The sequence below is a fragment of the Phocoena sinus genome, chromosome 19, assembly GCF_008692025.1.
Source record: "Phocoena sinus isolate mPhoSin1 chromosome 19, mPhoSin1.pri, whole genome shotgun sequence".
Lineage (NCBI taxonomy): Eukaryota > Metazoa > Chordata > Mammalia > Artiodactyla > Phocoenidae > Phocoena > Phocoena sinus.
Window position 1 is genome coordinate 46576168 of NC_045781.1, and position 22070 is coordinate 46598237.

Consider the following 22070-nt stretch of genomic DNA (forward strand, 5'->3'; position numbering starts at 1 on the left):
CCTTCTAGGACAATTCTTTCTTGCCTCCCCACCCCAGGCCTGCTCAGCTCTCTGTAGAGTATTTCCTTTCCAACCTTCAACCCCTAAACCAAGCCCACAGATGCTGGCCCCAAGGACCCCTCTTCACGTGGTCCTTTCAGCACCGTCCACTGGCCGCTGAGCCTCAGAGCTCGATATGCTGCAGCTCACTCTCTGGTCCTACCCTCGTCCCCACACCTTCCTCGTCTCCCACCACAGCTCCTCCTTTTTCAAGTCGAGGTCCTGACTCCACCAGCTTCCAGGATCCTTGTCCCATTCAAGCTGGCTGTCTCCCCCTCCATCCTGCCCTCGTGCAGAACAAGCCCAGGTCCCCAGAGTTTCCAGAGAAGTCAGCCATTTGTACTGAGACCCTCAACCTGTGCCCCTGGCCTGGGCAATGAGCAATCGTGGCTGAGTCCGGCATCAAGGTCAGGAGACCAGGTCCAGTGAGCCCTCTGGGAACATACGGCGTGGCCTATGCAAGCCTTTCCCCTTGATGGCCTTCAATTTCCCTTTCGGTCACAGGCCTGCTTGAAGGGGATGGAGCACAGGACAACTTGTCCCGGCCTCTTTAGTGAAGCACCCGAAGGCGTCTTAGCCCTGGGCTGATGGGCTTCCCCAGAGGCAGAGGCGATTCCCACGTGACAGATGCCATCTCTGAGTTCCTGGGATCAGGGCCTCAGGAGTCCTGGCAAAAGGGGCCCAGCAAACAATCAGTGGGGGCCTCCTCTGGTCACCTGTGTCTCTTGGGTGTGGTTCTTGCATCTCCCCATGTTGTAATAACATGTTTGGGGGGAGATCTGCCCTCCGCACCAGATTGTGAGCTCCCTGAAAGCAATGGCCTGTCCTGTTGGTCTCTTGTTCCCAGTGTCCAGCACAGGTTGGGGACATTTATAGACATACACACTTATGTCTATTACAGGAGGAAATGGCGACATGACATTGAGAAAGTCCTATGACCCAGGTTGGAAGGAAATGACACCCAGGTCTGGTTCTCTCCAGAACCCCCAGGCAATGCTACCCCTCCCTCCTCTTGACTCCACTGCCACCTGTGACTACCCAGCTCCTCTAGGACTTCCCTAGCCAGGAAATGGGTGTGCCTAGTCACAGCAAGATGCTGGTCTCCCAGCACCATGCTACAGAAGGCTGCAGCCCTTTCTCGGCCGGCCTCCGCAGGCTCCCGTGCCAGTCACTCCTGCGAGTGGTCGCCGGCACCTGGGGCAGCTCTGCCTTGTGCACTGGCCAAGCTGGGCGTGTCTAGGCCTCCTGACCCTGTCATCGTGCCCTTCTCAGCTGCAGGGGTCCCTGTGGGAGACCTCCCTCGGGGGTCTTTGGAGCCTGGCTCTGCACAGATCTCGTGTGTCGTTTCCCCAGACCCACCATAACTCAGCCCAGGTCGTGCTTGTGAGCTGTGGGCACCTGCTCCTCGGTCCTCATCTTCCCTGGGCAAACGTCATGACTAACCATAGCCTGTGGCTCCACGCACCCTGTCCTCCGGCCCTGGAGCCCCGACCACCACCCCACCCAGTCTTGTGCCCACTACCTTGTCCCAGTCCACTGCTTTGAGCTTCGGCTCCATCGCAGGGTCTGTCTTCTGAGTGCTTGCAGAGGTCACAGCCCCATTCTCCACGGAGCCCTGGGGAGAGGAGACACAAGGGGATTACCCACAGTGGGCGAAGAAGAGAACCCCCAACTGCCCCACGATGAGGCAGTCAGGAGTGGTGGGAGCACCGTGGCAGGGCAGGGTGGGCAGAAATCAAGGCACCGAGTGCACTTGAAAAAGGGTAGACACTGATGTGGGTGGTCTTATTCTCTTGCACTTTTCTTCTCTCTGAAAAAGAAAAGAATACCCATAAAAACAAGAGGCAAAAGATCTGGGGGAGGATAGAAGCTGGCAGAGAGACTGGAGGGAAATGAGAGCAGTGAGTGGGAATGCCCCGGCCCAGGAGATCCCTGCCACCCTTTCCCCAGACCCCTGACAGGTGTCAGGTAAAGAGTCACAGGGTGGCACCCAGGGGACCTGGCAGGCTCACTGGGTCACGCCCAATGACTACATCACCTGCCTCTCTTCCTGGTAATTCTACAGAGCTTGGGGGCCACAGGCTGGGCAGCTAGGTCCACATGCCCACAAGAAAGAAAGGGAAGCAGAGCGTGAGGGAGCCGTCCTCCAGGAACTCCCAGGTGTGGGTCAGTGGCCACACGTGGGGCGGGACTGGCAGAGGAGAACCCAGATGGGCTCAAGGTCAAATGGAAGGAGCAAAGAGGCAAAGGCAGAAGGAAATGGAATGTACTGGGAAAATCACGTGGCTCCAGCTGGCCCTGACGTCACGTGGGGTGAGGCCGGAGAGGGCAGGCTGGCACGTAGGTAAAATGCAGGCTTCCCTCCAGGAAGGTAGGGAGAGCGCTTACCAATGGTGGGGGGTGTCCTCTGAGTCCCTGTGACTAAAGGAAGCTGTGGTGGCCATGGAGAAGGGGCCCTTGGAACCTGGATATTGGCAAGAACCCAAGAAGAGTGTTTGAGCAGCCAGTCGGGGTTTCTGTTGCTACGATTCTTACATTTTTTGCTTCCAAATGAATGAAGAGAACTTGATGGTGACAGTGACGCTGTCAGTTCCTGGGAAAACCCATATGTAACCCAAGTAAAAGCGGGCTTTCATGGTCCTGTCTTGGTCTGGGTATCTCAGTATTTTTAGTCTTTGTCACCATGCTAATACCTGAATTCTTCTCAAAAGCATCTCTGATGACCTCTTGAGGATGGAGTAGATTTTATAGTATTTCATACAAGGAAACTCCCTAAGTATCAAAAATAAATGTCATATAAGAATCTTGTCCCTTCTAATTCTGTTCTACCCTTAAAATACCTCCGAGCGCCTCCAATCATGGACCTATTGGTTCTCCCTCCCTCCTGGGTAGTTCTTTTCTCCTGTTCACCCCAAGTCCTTTCTTAAGTAGGGTGATCTAATCCTTCTCTGCACCTCCAACCCCTCTCATTCACCACAACTCCATGCATCTCTCTCCACAGAAGGCTTGTCTTGGTGTCTACCCATCCCAAGCAGGGAAGGGGTTATCACTCGAATTAGCATTTGATGTTTTTGTCTGCGCTACACTTTTCAGACATCCCTGAGTGGCAGACACAGATCTGTTTGGGGCACGTGCATCTAAGCAACAACTGGAAGCAGAAGAAATGGTCATCACTCTTCAGCACTGGGCACAGAGCCCTCATCTATCCAGCCTGTGCTTCTGGTCACTTAAGGCTGGGCTGTTTTCTGAGAGCTCGAGTCCTTAGGAAAGTCTCCCTTCTGCTCAGCTGGCTGCCTCAGTTTCCAGGGGCCACTCCTGGCTCTTCCCCTCTAGGACTGTACAGGCTCTTTTTCGCCTGGCAGCTTCTACATACATGAGGACCACTGCCATCTGCTTTTCCACAAGACCCTCTTAGGACATAACAGGGTCTCTAAGCATAATGATTGGTTCCGGCTCCTCTTCCAAGGTGGGTGTGATGGGACAAGGCCAGAACCCAGCAGGGCTCATGCCTCCCTCACATGGAACATCCTATTTCAGGCCATGGGAACTGAGCTCCCACTGGCACTTTGACCTCCATTTTATGTGGCTCGTTCACTTAGCTTATAGCCACCTGAAGCTTTTTTCATGGACTGCTGCTGCTGGTGTGGTGTGGAGAGCTTGTGTGGCCCAGGAGGTGAGCTGGACCTGCAGACCCACTGTGATGAAGGCTGGGATGCCCGGAGTAGTGATGGACACGAGGGCAGAAGGCGGTGGAAACCAAAGAAACCCTAAGAAATGGGATCATCGAGGGGAGTTTGTGGGGACGGAAGCCCTGGTTCCACATCCGCCTCCTCTTCAGGGGCTGGTGGTCTCAGTGAAGTATCACTATGGTCCCCCTGCCTCTTCCCTTAATTCCTCCCTCCTACAAGGATCTGATCCACACCCACTGCTGTCACCCACTCATCCACAGACATAGGTGTTTGAACATCTGCAACGTGCCAATCACACATCAGCTCGGAAGACTCTGCAACGTCTCTCTTAACACTGGTCCTGCTCCTTGCTCCGGGAGTACGTTTCCAACAGCTGACATTATAGTCTGACCCTCTGACCACTTTCCTAAGAGGGAACACACTATCCACCTCTGTAGGTCGGCTTATCCTTGACTTCCTTGTATTTAACGTCTTTCCCCTGTATTTCCCAAGCTCTTCTCCTGTCACGCCTTGGAATTAAGCCTAATTTTTCCCTCTCACCGGTAGGGACGACTTGCCATTTTCTAAACATGCCTCGCGTTTTTTCTTCTCATATGTCATCCTATCTAGCATGATGACAACGGTTAATATTCACGAAGGCCTACCATGTGCCCGGCCCTTTCATCTGCACATAACAACCGTATGAAGCAGGCATGGTTATTATTCCCACTTGATGGATGAGAAGGCCGAGGCATGAAGGAGCCCCACAGCTAATGAGGGGTAGAGCCGCAGCTGGGCTCCAGAATATTCTCTTGACAACCATGTACTTCTTCCCTAACCATTCTAGCTAGAAATGAGCTCTTCATTTTCCAACTTAAAAAAAAGTCACACTTTCCATGTGTCCACTGCCTCAGTTGGTATTTACAATTTCCTTCCTCTTATTGTTTTTTGCATGTTCGGCCCATGATCTTGTTTGTCCAATGGTGGACAAACAATAGATTCTAACAGGCCAGGAAACTACTGTTTCCTCTCTTCAAGTTACCTAGGGTGGGCTCTTGAAAATATTATATCTCCACTCATACTTCTCGAGTGGATCATGTTTCAGTGTTGGCTCTTTGCAACATAGCCATGATCCCCTGACACTCCAGACCCCTGAGATGTGGCAGGAACCTCAGGGGATCCTGACTGTGTTGTTCAGGGTGGAGCCCTGAAAACTCTGCCAGCTCATGCTCCTTGGAAATATATAAAGAATGGGGGGTGAGCACATCTGCTTGGAAGAGAGAGGTCGCCCAGGACACTGAACACACCATCTTAGAATGCCACTCGGGCTGGGTGGGGTGGTGCCCAGACACAAGGATCAAAGTCCAATAATCTGGGCCATATATTCTCAGTGCCCTTTGGCCAAGGGTAGTCCACAGGATAGGCATGAGCAGAAACTGAAAGTACGTAGTCTGACATGAAATTACCAGCATCTTATTTTGCCAAATAAAAATATTAAAAAAGGGGCTTCCTTGGTGGCGCAGTGGTTGGGAATCCGCCTGCCAATGCAGTGGACACAGGTTTTGAGGCCCTGGTCTGGGGAGATCCCACGTGCCACAGAGCAACTAAACCCGTGCACACAACTACCGAGCCTGTGCTCTAGAGCCCGTGAGCCACAGCTACTGATGCCCACGCGCCACAACTGCTGAAGCCCGCGCGCCTGTAGCCCGTGTCTCGCAACTGCAATAAGAGAAGCCACCGCAATGAGAAGCCCACGCACCACAATGAAGGGGTAGCCCCTGCTCGCCTCAACTAGAGAAAGCCCGTGCGCAGCAACAAAGACCCAATGCAGCAAAAAAAAAGAGTAAATTAAAATAAATACATGAAAAAACATATATTAAAAAATTTTTTTAAATTAGCAGCAGCATTTCATAAATGAAAGAAATAGGTAGGAAACACATGCTTGCAGAATAAAAGGCAGTTTCTTCCAAGGAAGGGCATTGCAAAATTTACATGGGGGATTAAAAAAAAAAAAGGTTCCATTTAAAAATATTTATAATGCAGAAGAAATTACAACCTAAAATTTTGTTTTGTGAGCATAATTGTACATTCATTGGTTTTCTTGGTACATGGTGGTCGGTGTGGGTCTCTAGTCTCTGTGTAACAGGAAGTAGGTCAAATGCTCTCTTTGTTCCAGTTCCAGGTTTTCTTAACAAATTACTAAAAATCCAGTTTTCACAGAGAGATGGTTGGCTGAAAATGAAAACAGAACTTTCAAGGGTTTTTTGTTGTTGTTGTCATTCAGCTGGAAATATTCCGGGTGGAATGAGGGAAATGGAGGGAGGATCCCCGTGGCTCTCTGCCTCTTTCCTGAGAGCCAGGAGGAAGGGGAGCGGCTCCTGCCCAGCACCAGGCTCACCAGCTTGCTTCCCCAGCCCTAAGCAGTCAGGGACTCTCCCAAGATGCTGCCCTTGAATCCTGCACCAGCACCTGTCTGAAGGCTGGCACGGGCCGTGCGCTGCCATGAGGGTGGGGAAAGGAGAGGAAGACGGACGGGGCTGTTTCCTCCTGTCCTCCTGCCACCCCAGCTAATCACAACTTGAGGGTCCTGGAACCACCAGGCAGTCATGTCGTGGGTGATAGGCTTTTGGCCAATAGATCGCAGACTGATAATAGAACCAAGGTGCTTTCTGGGTGGCCTCAACAGGACCACAGCCCTCCATGGCAGGAGCCCAGGTTTATTAACCACAAGATTGTACACAGCTCCAATACGGGAGGAGATTTCAAGGAGAACCGGAGCAAGCAGCACATGGGTGCTGCCAGGAGCAGAAATGCCCTCAGGTACAAGGAAGTGTCCTCTAGTGCGTCTTTTATTGACTCTTTTTCTAGGGTCTAGTTGTGAGTTTTCAACAGGTCTCCCATTCCCACTCGGGGGCTGCTCCCATCCGAACCAGGACAGAGGGCGGGTGTTCCAGGAAGCGAGTCCTGCTGGGAGCCGCCACACCACACACACTGATCTGAGCCATGGTTTCCAGACTTCCCTGCCTCGTGTTTATTTTATGGTTGAGCCGGGCTCACCCTTGAATTCCATGGGCAAACACCATCTATGAATCAGAAGTATGTAAATGTCATTCCTAGGGACTAGGGTACAACTCAGACTCTAAAAGATTTTTTAAAAAGAGTTTCTTGGAAACTTCCACAATGCATTATTTAAAAGACTCTCCTGATCCTGGAAGCAAGCCTGAAAACCAAAAACCTTTGAAAACCAAAAAGCAGCGGCAAGTGAAGAATACATGTACTCTTTTCCAGGTTTTGGAAATTGTTCTGGGTCCTGCCTTCAGATTGCATTAGCTACAGACTTTGGGGAAGGGAAGTGAGTAATTCTGTAGTCAGACTCACAATGGCTTTCACAAGAATAATCAGCCCAAGTGTTGATGGATGTGGCTTGACATGCGGCGTCCAACCCACCTGTGTCAGATGACAGCTTTCCTAGAGGGTCTACCTGAGGGACACAAGATTGTCCCAGGGGAGCAAGAATGGAGCTGAAGACCCACCCCTCCTCTTGAGCCCTGCTGACCTTTCCATCCTGGGAAGGCAGGCAGGAGACCTGGCTAGAAGCACATTTATGGTCAGGCCCAAAGCTGTTTGGGAGAAGCTGGTGAGCCTAGCAAAGTATCGATAGTTCAGGGGCTGAAAGCATCTTGCTTTCCTATGCATTTCCCTGTGATTGCCTCCCAAGCCAGAATGCAACCTCCATGAGGGTAGAGACCCTGATGCTTTGCTCACTGCTCTGCTCCTGGCAGCTGGCACGGGGTCAGCACCTGAATACGTGCTGAATGGTATATTTGAGTAGATGGTGGCCTGTTTAGGGTCTGGGGGCCCAGGCAGGCAGGATGCCTACTTGAGGGGAGAAGGTCAATGTGCCCTGCTAAGGAGACTAGGTAGGCAGGCACTGCCCACCCTGAGCTGGGAACCACTGGACATGCTGGGCAATATGGGGGAGGAGGTGAGGAGGGCATTTTGATCTCCTTAGATCCTCCCAGCCACAGTCCAAGGCTGCAAGGAAAGGAGCCAATGAAACAGCAGCACCAGCCCTATTTTCTCCCAGTACGGTGTCAGTTCCCGGCCGCTAATGAATCATGATGTCCTCTCAGGTCAGCCCAAGCCACTGCTCTTGTCTCATGGAGATGGTCCTGCTGACACCACCACCCCCTCTCCTGGGCTCCCTCGGCCGCCGCCTCCTCTCTCACGCTGAGTTCAATGCCCTCGTACCTGAACTCACAGAGGACCCAGGAGTTGTCCCCTGCCAGCTTGCTGAGGTTCCAGCCAGTTCCCCCAACATGCCTGTCTCTCAGGGAGGCAGCCCTCAGGGGAAGAATCCGGGTCCGACCATCTATTCCAGACCCTGCAGATTCAGCTTTAATGAAGAGACAAAGTTCTAGACCAGCCTCCCTCATCAACTTGCTTTGTGACCTGAGGATCTTCCTCTTGGAACAAGAAGTGCTTCTCTCTGGCAAAGGCACCCCGAGTTCTTACTCTGTCCTCAGAAGGTGGGCAGGTGCCTTCAATGAATGAAGCAGGCAGAGTGTGGCTCATAATACAGACTCATTTCGTTTGCGGACTAAACACATAGGAATATTCTTTTTTGTTTGTTTTAATTAACTTTTTAAAATTTTTTTATTTATTTATTTTTGGCTGTGTTGGGTCTTCGTTGCTGCGCATGGGCTTTCTCTAGTTGTGGCGAGAGGGAGCTACTCTCTGTTGTGGTGCGCGGGCTTCTCATTGTGGTGGCTTCTCTTGTTGTGGAGCACAGGCTCTAGGTGCACAGGCTTCAGGAGTTGTGGTTCACAGGCTCAGTAGTTGTGGCTCACAGGCTTAGTTGCTCTGCGGCATGTGGGATCTTCCCGGACCAAGGATTGAACCCGTGTCCCCTGCATTGGCAGGTGGATTCTTAACCACTGAACCACCAGGGAAGTCTCTGCGAACTTTTTTATTTTATTTTATTTTTATTTATTTATTTTTGGCTAAATACATAGGAATATTCTTTACTTCTATGAGGAAAGATGCTCACTCTCCTTTTTCTTAAAACACGAGGCACCAAGAAACAAAAGACAAGCAAAAACATGAGGAGCCCTTTTGCTAGAGACAGCAGTACAGAGAAAAAAAGAAATGCAACACGTGCAGTAATCTGTGGTCATTGTCGTGGGGTCTTGGCATGGGGGAGGCTGTGGGGAATGGAGGGGCCTGCAGCAAACTGGAGGGGGTCACACCCCGTTGAAAGGGGGCAGCCCCGACTGAGGTTCAGGTCAGGTGAGGATGGGGCCCAGTGTTGTCAGACCTTCCAACTTCTAAGAAAAACTGGAAAACTAGATTTCTCTGTGAAATCTCCAGATTTCAAAATCTGATGCATGTTTAAAACAAACACACGATGTGGGCCAAACCAATCTGCCTGAATACAAACACAGCCCTTAGCCCGCCAGTTTGAAAAGCCTGGGTAAGCTGCAGCCCTCCTGCCCCCGGGACAGCCTCAGAGAAGGATGGGTGTGGACGGGCAAGAGCAAGGGTTTTGTCCTCCTGTTCCCACAACGGGGAATCCACGGGGAGCCCACGTGCACCCACCCAGCTGTACCAATGCCCTGAGTGGGTTGGTGACAGGCGGGCAGCACTGAGAGGACCAGAACCCCAGCAAGGCTCAACGAAGGGCAACCGGGGCCTCTTTCTCCCTCTAGGCCAGCCAAGAGGAGGCAGGGTGTCTGGAAGCAGAAGTGGGTGGTGGATGAGGAGTTTTACCGGCACTCTTCCCCCTCATGGTGTCTGGAAGGGAGACAAATCCGTGAGGGTGAGGGAATCGCAGCAGAGATGCAGCTGTGCACCAAGGATGTTCCCTCCAGGGAGGGTTCATTCGATCCTCTGCATGCCCACCCCACCTCTAAATTCCTATGTTGATGTCCTAACCCCAAGTCCATCAGAACATGACCTTATTTGGAACTAGGGTCACTGCAGGTGTGATTAGTTAAAGTGAAGTGATTAGGGTGGGCCCTAATCCAATATGGCTGGTGCCCCTATAAAGAGGTGAAATTTGGAAACAGACACACACACTGAGGACACCGTGTGAAGAGGGAGGCAGAGATCAGGGTGAAGCATCTGCAAGCGCCAAACTGCCAAAGATTACCAACAAAGTACCAGGAGCTAGGGAGAGGCCTGGGACAGAGTCTCTCCCACAGCTCTCACTAGGAACCAAGCCTGCCACACCTCAGTCTCCTTCAGAACTTCAGAACACCTAGCCTTCAGAACTGGGACACGTAAATTTCTGTTGCCTAAGCCACCCAGGGTGTGGGACTTGGTTATGTCAGCGATAGCAAACGAATCCAAGCTGAACTAGTTTCTCCTGGGTTTGCCTCAGGGCCACAGAAGGAGAAGGAATCCAACCAGGAATGAGAACAAATGATGGAGGCGTCCAAGGAGATGTGGAGACAAGATCTGAGGAGGTGGCAGAAACCAGGGTCTTACAATCAGCACAGCCTTCCTGCCAGGCCCTTGGTGGCAGCCCACACAGACGGCGCTGGGAGGGGTAGGCATTCGAGTACATCAAGTCCCCTACATACGAACCTTCAAGTTGAGAACTTTCAAAGATGCAAACGTGTGTTCCGTCAACATTAGGCGTGAGTGAAATTGCAGCTTGCCCTCCATCTCCTGTTGCTGGCGATCCTTCAGCTCTACCATCTCCCACCTCCTCTCCCTCCTGTAGTCAGTAACTCTTCTTGCCTGTTCCCTCGATGCCAGCCCCTGGATGCCAGCTGTTGTACTGGACTACTGTACTTTTCAAGGTACTGGACTGTAAGATTAGAAATGTTGTCTTTATTTTTTGTGTTTGTTTTTCATGTATTATCTGTTTGAAAAGTATTATAAACCTTTTACAGTACAGTACTATATAGCCAATTGTGTTAGTTGGGTACCTACCTAACTTTGTTGGACTCATGAACAAATTGGACTTACGAACGTGCACTTGGAACGGAACTCGTTCGTATGTAGGGGATTTACTATACCCACCTCCCCAGCCCACCGTTCCCTGTCTAGCAGCCAGGGGTGGCCTTGCTCCCCTTCTTCGGGGCCTGGGAAGTCACTCCCCAGCACCTGGAAGCACTGTGCTGGGGAGGCAGGCTGAACTGGGGTGGGGGGAGGTCTGGTGCACGGCGACCCCCTTTAGCACAAACCTTGGCCTACTTGGTGATCCCCACCCCTCACCCGGCCACAAGGCTTCTGGGACAGCTGCACCACCTCCACGGTGAGTGCCATTACCACCTGCACATGTGGCCAACATCTCATCGGGATCAACACAATTCTCCCTGAGGACGTGTTCCCTGGATGAGGGAAACGGAGGCAGAGAGGGACCAAGTCACTGATTCAAGGACTCGCAAACAGTTGCTGGGAGATCCAGCCAGGAATCCACTTCCAGGGCTGTCCCCGCCGAGGCCCTTCCCGTGTCCTCTTCTATCCCCTCTGGGAGGACTCACTGGGATGCTCCAAGCCCCTGCCTTGAGCCCCCAAGCCCCTCTCTAGTGCCCCAGACCGTCCCCAGAGAGGGTGTGCCTGGATGGTGCATGAGGAGGAGAGAAAAGAGAACAACAAAAAGCCTGCCCTCTGCATGGCAAACAAACAAGCCGACCGCAGAGGCAGTGAAAGGAGGCTGTGTGCAGCGGGGCGGGGGCTGCAGGAGGCGGGGGAGCCGGCATAAAGGAATGTTGTTTGGGAAAGCCAGGGCTGGGCACCGAGGGACAGACAGATGGCCTTTTATCCCATGGCCTGGGTTCGGCCTGAAAACCCTTCTTCTGAAATGAGAGGGTGCCCCAGGCCCTGTGTCCAGCTGCTCCCCTCCCACGGAGGCCCAGAGGCCCACGTGTCTCAGGATACCTGGGTTGCACATGGCCCAGGGAGGTCCCGGAAGGAGGAGGACCGTAACCGCACCAAGAGGCTTCCTTGGGGAGAAGCCAGTGTTAACAAGCCCACCCCCGGGCCCCCCAGGGAGCAGCCTCCCTGGAGCTGGTTGTTTTCTGCAGCCAGAAACATGGGGCGAAAATGAAGGCGGCAGGACCTGCTTGCTTCTGTCTCCAATAAGCTGCTGTGTGATGAGGTCCAAATCAGAAGCCAGGACCAGCCAAGTCCTGTGGCCTATCCAAGCCTTAAAACATTTAAAATAAACCCCTGATGTGCACAAAACCCAAACCAAAACAAAATCCATGCCTAGCAAATGACAAGCCACAGAACTCCCAAAGCACACCCACATCCCACTCGCCCAGTCACTGCAAGGCAGCTAGCTCTGCCAGCCACTCTCCCTGTATTCATGGTAGGAAGATGCAAGGAAAAGAGAAAATGAGTAGGAATAGGAAACTTGTACCTGAGGTGTGCCCCACACCTCTCTCTCAGAAGACGTGGAGATGTGGACAAGACATTCCCAGCCTCCTGGGTCCTTGATGCCAGTTTGCTGTGGACCCAGCATTGTTCTTACTCGTGAAATGAGCCCCCTTGGATGACATCACCAGAAACCTTGTCACCAGAAGCAGGAGCCAGCATAGGTGGGCATTCCAAGACATCAGAAAAGGGGGCCAGTGGATTGAAACTAGTAAATTACCACTTACAACTCGCCATAGCACCCCACAAGTTTTCAGGCTACTAACTTGATCCTCTACCACATCCTGCCACGGAACATCTGTATCCAGGCAGATCTCTTCTGCTCTAGCCTCTAACCTTAGACGAGGGCACCATTTCCAGGAAGTCACCAAGAGTCAAGTGGACACAGTTTTTTCCCAATGAAAGCCGAACTCGGGGATTTGGAACAGCCCGAGGGGAAAACTCCATCTGGGAGCCTGTGCTGGGGAGGTTGACCTGGGCATGGTCACGGGGGACCAGGGGAGCTCTCTGAGGCTCACTTCCTTGGTCCTGCCTTACAAAACCCTGCCTCGTCTGCAGTGGTAGGATGGGTGGGACCAGAGCTTCAACTCTGATGAGCAACCTTAGCAACTGCAGCAAATAAACTCCTCAAGGTTTAGCCTTTTGCAGATTCCACGGGACATCTCTAGACTGTGCTCTCTCAAGTCTTAGACCTCAAGGCACCTCAGGTGGGCTTACAGAATGTGCTATCCACAGGGAAGACACACTTAAGCCATCTAAAATATATTATCTCCTGACTGACCCAACTTCTATAAAACAACCAATTTCAGATGTAACACTCCGTCTGTAAGGATTAATCTCAAAATACTATTTTGCTGTTTTATTAAAGGAGAAACAAGACCATTGATTTACAAATAACCTCATATATCTCTATTCCAGAGACAAGATTCCTAAATGTGCCTTTTGTAATCTAATAACTTAAGAAAGAAAAATACCGTTGTTGCCTTTGTTTACAAAAGGGCAAATGATTATATTGCCAGAAACAATAAAAGCCACTGACCTGTTGTGTAAACAAAACAATAAAAACAACAACAAAAAACAACCTGTCTTATACCCACTACTTCTTTCTACTTATTCAAGCAATTGCCCCCTCTCCCTTGCTCAGGCATGGAATCTTCTCCCATTTGTAGCTGAGGATGTTGACGTTCAAGAGGTTGACTGGCTTCCCTCCAGTGACACAGTGAGTTCAAGAACATAAGACTGTTGAACTCTAAACCTGTCTTCTTTTCCACCCTCATTTATCCTGACAACTTCCAAATCCACTGCACATTTCTCAAACTAGCCAAGTCTACACAGTGAGCCCTGGAACTGGTACCTCCTCATGAGTAATAGCCTACACACCACGCTTTATGCTCAGGTGTTTATACTCATCACTCTAATGATGCTCAGCCCCAGGGGATGACGTCCTTGATCAGCCTCAAGGCAACCTGTCCTTCTGGGTGGCCAGTGCCTCTCTGACATGGCCACATGTCAGGGACATCACTGAATACACGATATGGTGTGATCATGTAGAGAGAGAGCAAGAAGGAGCCATTTGAGAAGGATGCAGGGACACCAGCTTTCTGGTGTCCAGATTAGGGTGCCACTATCCTAGAGAGAAATGCCTTGTGACTCTGGGCCATAGCTCAGACCAATGCTTTTTTGCCCAAGAGAACTTTCTGCAATGATGGAAATGTTCTAGATCTGTCCTGTCCAATATAGTAGTCACTAGCCACATATGTCTACTGAGTGCTTGAAATCTAGCCAGTGTGACTGAGGAACTGAATTTTTATTTATTTAATTTAAAATTAAATTGTCACATGTGCCTCGTGGCTACCATATTGGACACCAGATCTCTGGGCTCATATATTCAGCTACTATTTGAAATCTCTACCTGGGTGTTTCCTGGGCATCTCAAACCTAATAGGGTCCTAGTGAACTTTAATTGCCCCATCCCAAACCATGGACCCCCAACCCAGTATTCATCATTCCACAAATCAAACCATCTAATTGCTCAGGTCAAAACCTTGATGTCACTTTCAACTCCTCTCTTCCCTCACTCCCAATGTTTAATCCCTTAGCAAGACATTTCCAATTTCTATCTACTTCTTTCTGTCCCAATGGCCTCCCAGTCCAGGCCACCTCTTTTTGTCATCTGGACAACAGGGATGGTCTCTTAGCTCTCTTCCTGTTTCCACTCTTTTTAAATTAATTAATTAGTTAATTAATTAAGTTTTGGCGGTGTTGGGTCTTTGTTGCTGCACGTGGGCTCTCCCTAGCTGTGGCAAGCGGGGGCTACTCTCCACTGTGGTGTGTGGGCCTCTCATCGCGGTGGCCTCTGTTGTTGTGGAGCACAGGCTCTAGGTGCGTGGGCCTCAGCAGTTGTGGCATGTGGCCTCAGTAGTTGTGGCACGCAGGCTTAGTAGTTGTGGCGCATGGGCTTAGTTGCTCCGTGGCATGTGAGATCTTCCTGGACCAGGGCTTGAACCCGTGTCCCCTGCCTTGGCAGGCGGATTCTTACCCACTGTGCCACCAGGGAAGCTCCCTGTTTCCGCTCTTGCCTCCCTTCAAGCTACCATTCACATGGCAGCCAGAATGATCTAATAAACTATAGACCAACTTTGTCAGTGTTCCGTTTCAAGTCCTCCAGCCCCTTGTTCTCAGAGTAAAATCTAAGCCCCCTACAATGACCTGTGAGCCCCGCTGAGGTAGGGCTCCTGCTGACTCCCCGCTCCAGCCCACACCCACTCCCCGTCGCCCACAGCACTCCAGCAACAGCAGAGCCGCCTTTTGCATGCCTGATGTTACCAATCCTGCCAGACCCCAGGACCTTAGTGCTTGCTGTTCCTCTGCCTAGAATGCTTTTTCACCCAGTTCTTATGACAGCTCCTTTTCATCCATCATATATCAGTTCCCCAGAGAAGCCTTCCCTGACCATCCCCATCAGAAGCTGCAGCTGTCACTCTGTCACAGCCCCCTGATCTAAAATACATTTTCTGTCTGTCTGTCTATCTATCTAAAATATATTCTGTTACAGCTCTTGCCACCACCTGTGATTGTCCTATCTATCTCCCTCTGTCTACTGGTAGGTACCCCCCATGAGGGCAGTGAATAGTTGTCTTTTTATCCCCAGCATCGAGCTTGGTCTGGGCATGATGAGACTATATCCACTATGTTTGCAGGTGAATAGAGGAAGGAATGGTGGGGAGAAAGAGGCAGCCCTGCAAGCCCCTGGGACCACTGGGACAGTTGCCAGCCTCTGTTTCAGAGACCAACTGTCCCTGACCAGGGCGCGTGTCCCCAGTCCAACATCGTACTTGTCCAGGTGAAGACACAAGGACAGCAGGTTGGTGCAGACCCCACACGCCCTAGCTGGGGGGAGGGGTAACTCTGAGAGACTGAATGTCACCACTCTCCAGCTCCTCCAGGGGGTAAGTGGCCTCACCCAAGAGAGTCTGAGCACATAGCAACTCAGATCTTAAAAGCATCCATCCCTCACCACCTAACAGGAACCTGCCTTTTCTTAGCAGAAGCTGGGGCTAAAGGGGCTCGTAATCATCTATCTCAGTTTAATCTACATGCTCTGTCTTACAGAGCTCACATGATGTCACTGAAGCCGCAGAAAATCCTGTAGTGATGCAAGGAATAAGGAAATCAAGGCCAAGAGAGGTATAGTGACTCATGCGATGTCACGTAGCCAGTAAGACCCAGAGCTAGACCCAGAGCTGCAGATCCCCGGCGCCTCCTCTCTCCTGGAGGGGAATAGGATGGGCTGCTAATTCAGCGCCCGCCACACAACTGCTCTGCACTAAGCTCCACTCTGGGAGCTTGGGGACGCTGATTCTTCAGTAATTCCAAGAGATCTACCCACTGAGCCACTTTCAGCGACTCCAGCTTTTCTATCTCCATTTTCCCTCTGCCCTTAGCCTTCTAGGACAGTGGGTTGCAAACTTTATGTTGTTTCTAAGGCACACAGAGAGCTTGTTAAAAGTACAGATTTCTGGGGTCTTGCCTTCAGAGATTCTGATTTTGTAGATTTGGGGAATGGCCCAAGAATATGATATATATATATATATATATATATATATATATATATATATATCTCCTTATGGCAATTAATTCTCTAATTTAGTTTTATGTCTATTTTTTCACCCCCAGTGAAACATCAAACTTTTCACACAAGTCTTAAAGTATTAGAATCTCTGTTGCTACTAGAGCCATTTTTCTGAAATACAACGCAGTTCTCCAGTGCCTGTCACATTCACTTTCTTCTAGGTTATCTGAGCGGCAGAAGTTGTTTAACGATATCTGTATTGGGAGGAATAGTATCTCTCTGCACCCCACCCCTGCCAAATTCATGTCTACCCAGAACCTTGTGAATGTGACTTTATTTGGACATAGTGTCTTTGCACTGATCATGTTATCATGAGGTCATACTGAGTTAGGGTGGGCTCTGAATCCAATATGACTGGTGTCCTAGTAAGAAGAGGGGAAATTTGGAGACACAGATGCAGAGACACAGGGAAGAATGCTTTTGTGCAGATGGTTGCAGAGACTGGAGTGATGTATCCACAAGCCAAGGAACACCAAGCATTGCCAGCTCCACCAGAAGCTAGGAAAGAGGCAAGGAACAGATTTTCCCTTAGAGCCTCCAGAAGGAACCAACTTTGCCAACTCCTTGATTTCAGACTTCTAGCATCTAGAATGGTGAGAATAAATTCCTGTTATTTTAAGTGCCCACTTTGTGGTATTTTGTTACAGCTGCTCTAGGAAACTAATACAATTTCATTAGAAATGTGACGCCTTGTTACACGTAACCATTCATGTGCTGTTACCTTGTTTTATTTTCCCACTCATCCTTTAAGAACATATTTGGGAGTGATGTCCATGATGTAACTACCCAGTATTTTTCCAACTTTTTATTATGAAATAATTTAAACATGCAGCCAAGGTGAAAGAATCTCACTGTGAACACCTGTATCCCTACTACCTAGATCCTACCATTCACATTCTACTCTTTCTTTTTAAAAGCACTTTTGGTACATACCTTAATTAAAAAATACGTTATTGCTAAAAAATGCTAGCCATCACCTGAGTCTACAGTGAGTTATTACCTTTTTGCTGTAAGAGTGTTTGAAATATTGTAAGAATTACCAGAATGTGACACGGAGACACAAAGTGAGCAAATTCTGTTGGAAAAACGGCACCAATAGACTTGCTTGACACAGGGTTGCCACAAACCTTCAATTAAAAAAAAAAATGCAGAATCTGCGAAGTGCAACAAAGTGAAGTGCAATAAAACAAGGTCTGCCTGTATACACTGTGTGATTCCACTTCTGTAGTATTCTGTATATGTCTGAAAGAGGAGGAAGATCAGAGGACAAAGAAGTGCCTCACTATGTTGTGTCACCTGTGGACAGTCCTAAGTAAAATGTTGATCCTTGCACCTCCCTACCAGCTAGTCTCACTGCCCTCCCCCCAAGGCTCCTGGAAACCCCGTCCCTACATCACAGTATGCTCCTATTATCCAAACAACACCACACTGGGACCTCCCTGCTTCCCGGAGCCTTTCTCCAAAGCCATCTCCTCACCACAAAATCCAAACCAGCATTCCCTCAGTGTGCTCCAATTCTGCCCAGTTCTAGCAGGAAAAAAGCCTAATTTACGTGATTGACATTAAGATCTGAATGACCAGAGGCAACCCTTTTAACCTGTCAGAGTTTTCATGCTTTTAATTGAGCTAAGATTTCTAACCTCTAGTTGATAGACCTTCAGACAATACTACTCAATGGTAAAATGATTGGAAAAAAAAAAAAAAAGCAATTTTTAAAGGCTGGTGTATACCAACATCTAACGCTTGCAATCATGAGGTCATATCTCTAGAAGCAATCACTAAATATGTGTTAAATTTATTTGCCTCCTTTAAAAAAATTAGGTATAAACTTCATATAGTGAAAAATTACCAATCTTAAGTGTATTGTTTGATATGTTTTGACAATTATATGCCTCCTTGCAGCCAATGCCCACATCAAGATGTAGGACATTTCCACCGCCCCAGAAAGTCCCAGGAATCTATTTTTAGTAAGGCCTCATTTGATTTTGATGAAAGGAAGGTAGAGAGGGATAAGTATTCAGTTCCCTTGACCAGAGGGACAAGAAGTTTTAGATTTACAGCGCTTTACAAGAGAGGTGCCAGTTTCCCTGATAGGGCTCCTCCTGGCTCTCCTAGCCTCCCCTGTTCATACACACATAGAACTTGACCTGTAGGCCCCTCCTCCAACTACAAGCTGTGGACACAAAGCAGGAAAGGTACACAGGACCCGCCCCCATGCTGAGTTCCAGCAGCAAGGCTGCCTCCAGACATTCCCTCCACACCACTCCTCATCCTTGCATTCCCTGCTGAAATCACTACCATTCCACAACCACTGCACACCCACTGTGCACCCCCCCTTCCCATGGGCTTTCGGACTGCGGCAGCAGCCTGTCTGAGCTTCCCTGAGCCACTTCCTCCCTGCTCCAGCCACACGACATCGGGGTCAGGGCGTGCTGGGCAGCCACAGCCCCTGAAAGTCAGACTTGACTGTATTTCCCCAAGGCTGGCAACATGGTCCAGAATTGATGCTCAGCTCTTATCCCGCCCTTTGCTTTCTCTAGTGGAGCAGGTGGGAGCAGGATGGAATCTAACAGAAGGAGGAAAGGGGAAAAAAAATCTGAATGGCTAAAACCTAATAAGAAAATGAGTGATTTCATTAGTATAGCATAGAGTCCAAGAATAGACCAAAATATAACTGTGAATGTTTGATGTGTGATAAAGGTTTTTGTTTTAAATCAGTGAGAAAAGATAGCTTATTCCATAAATCTACTGGGATAACCAGTTGGTCACTTGGAAAAATATAAACCTAAAATAATCTCTATTTTGTTCTTTACACCAAAAAAAAAAAAAATCCAGGTAGATAAAACATTTAAGCAAAAACAAACAAACAACAACAGAATCATTAAGGATAAAAACTGTGAGAAGGATACAAAATATTTTTTGTATGCTTTTATATATAAAATCATAAAGTAGAGGTGGTCTTTCTAAGAATGATAAGATGACAGCTTTTACTACATGGAAAACTGAAAGGTTTAAATGGAGAAAAGAAAAAAATTAAACAAGCCAAAAGACAAATGAAAGCTGGAAGACAAGTAGTATTATGTATGATGGAAAATAGGCTAATATTCTTTATATATAAAGAATGATATAAATCAATAAGAAAAAGATCAACTATCCAGTACAGATGGACAAAGGACCTGAACATGCAGTTTACCAAAAAGGTGCAAATAATTTAGAAATGTATAATTTGAACAGGGAGCAAATTTTTTCTCCCATTGGCAAAGATTAAAAATACTGGTAGTACACAGCATTGGTGAGGATGTGAAGGAACAGGCATTCTTGTATGCTTTTGGAGGGAGTTTTAATTGGTACAACCTTTTTAGAGGGCAGTTTGGCAATATCCATCAAAATACAAAATGGATATCATTTTGATCTAGAAATTTCACATCTAGGACTCTATATTACAAATTTATTTGCATATGTCTGCAAAATGATTATGTAAGGATGCTTCTTGTAGCATTGATATAATAGGGAAAAACATCAATAGGGATAGCTATCAGAAAGAATGTTGACAACCTAGAAGAAATGGACAACCTTCTAGAAACATACAGCCCACCAAAACTGAATCAAGAGGAAATAGATAATTTGAAGAGACCGATCACTAGATGTGAAATAGAATCTGTAATAAAAAAAACTCCCTACAAAAAAAGTCCAGGACCAGATAGCTTCACAGGAGAATTCTACCAAACAAACAAAGAAGAACTTATACTGATTCTTCTCAAACTCTTCCAAAAGATTGAAGACGAGGGAACACTCCCAAAGACAGTCTCTTAAGCCACCATCACACTGATACCAAAACCAGAAAAGATATCACCAAAAAAGGAAATTACAGACCAATATCTTTGATGAATATAGATGCAAAAATTCTCAACAAAATATTAGCAAACCGAATCCAACAACACATAAAAAAGATCATACACCACGACCAAGTGGGATTCATCCCAAGTTCACAAGGATGGTTCAACATATGCATATCAATCAATGTAATACACCACATAAACAAAAGAAAAGTCAAAAACCACATGACCATCTCAATAGATGCAGAGAAAGCATTTGACAAAATTCAACATCCATTCATGATAAAAACTCTCACCAAATTGAGTATAGAGGGAACATAGCTCAACATAATAAAAGCCATTTATGACAAACCCACAGCCAATATAATACTCAACAGTGAAAAGCTGAAAACCTTCCCACTAAAATCTGGAACAAGACAAGGATGCCCACTCTCACCACTTCTATTTAACATAGTATTGAAAGTCCCAACCACAGCAATCAGAGAAGAAAAAGAAATAAAAGGTATCCAAATTGGAAAAGAAGAGGTAAAACTGTCATTATATGCAGATGACATGATACTATATATAGAAAACCCTAAGCACGCCACACGAAAACTACTAGATCTAACAAATGAATTCAGCAAAGTAGCAGGAAACAAGATTAATATTCAGAAATCAGTTGCATTTTTCTACATTAACAATGAAATATCAGAAAGGGAATGTAAAAAAAAAATAACTTTTAAAATCACCCCACCCCCAAAATATACCTAGGAATAAACCTGACCAAGGAGGTGAAAGACTTATATGCTGAGAACTAAAACATTAATAAAGGAAATCAAGGGACTTCCCTGGTGGTACAGTGGTTAAGAATCTGCTTGCCAGTGCTGGGGATATGGGTTCAATTCTGGTTCAGGAAGATCCCACATGCCACGGAGCAACTAAGCCCGTGCTCCACAATTACTGAGCCTGCACTCTAGAGGCAGCGAGCCACAACTACTGACCCCGTGTACCTAGAGCCCATGCTCCACCACGAGACAAGCCACTGCAATGAGAAGCCTGTGCACCTCAACTAAGAGTAGCCCCCACTCGACGCAACTAGAGAAAGCCTGAGCGCAGCAGTGAAGACCCAATTGAAACATAAATAAATTAATTAAATTAAGGAAATCAAAGAGGACTCAAAGAAATGGAAAGATATCCCATGCTCTTGGACTGGAAGAAAGAATGAAGAAAACTTTTATTGCTGATGTGTAAGGAAGTACAAAACATGTCATTAGGTGAAAAAAGCCGCAAGTTGCCAAGCAGCCTGTACCATACAACTCCTTTATGTGGGAAATAGAATAATATATGTGTTTCTCTGAGGCCGCATAAGAAATTGTTGGTAGTGTTTACACAGGGACTAGGTTGGGAGGTGCACTCAATATTTTTTTTTGCACATTACTTTTTTTTTTTTTTTTTTGCGGTACGCGGGCCTCTCACTGTTGTGGCCTCTCCCGTTGCGGAGCACAGGCTCCGGACACGCAGGCTCAGCAGCCATGGCTCACGGGCCCAGCTGCTCCGCGGCATGTGGGATCTTCCCGGACCGGGGCACGAACCCGTGTCCCCTGTATCGGCAGGCGGACTCTCAACCACTGCGCCACCAGGGAAGCCCTGCGTATTACTTTTAATGATTTAAATTTTTGTATGAACTATGTTCATGGGTAATTATCACAATAGAGAAAAGGAGGGACAAAGTGATGGCTGGGGTTACTACCATCTGACAGTATACAATATAACAAAATGCAAACTGACTGCAAAGTGGAAATTCAAAATCAATGCAAAAACTTTGAAAAATTTCATGAAGTCAATGAAAGTGAGAGAAAACTGTTTTAGTTACAGTTCCACTGCCAAATAAGGATCTGGCAAAGTCAGGCTGTTTAACACTAAAATACAGGCAATCAACAAAGGGTGAGGCCCTTCAAAAGAGGAGGACTTGTTTATTAAAGGATCAAAAGAGATCCTTAGCCCTTAAATACTCTTACTAAAATGATC

The 22070-nt window shown here is 48.0% G+C and overlaps 1 protein-coding gene across 1 annotated transcript in view; it reads right to left on the reverse strand.

The window, feature by feature from the left end:
* Nucleotides 1–22070, reverse strand: part of FA2H (fatty acid 2-hydroxylase) — a 52612-nt gene that overhangs the window by 19928 nt on the left and 10614 nt on the right. Inside the window, exon 3 of the mRNA XM_032614797.1 lies at nt 1562–1654. Coding sequence (XP_032470688.1) covers nt 1562–1654 — 93 coding nt within the window. The remainder of the gene's footprint in view (nt 1–1561; nt 1655–22070) is intronic.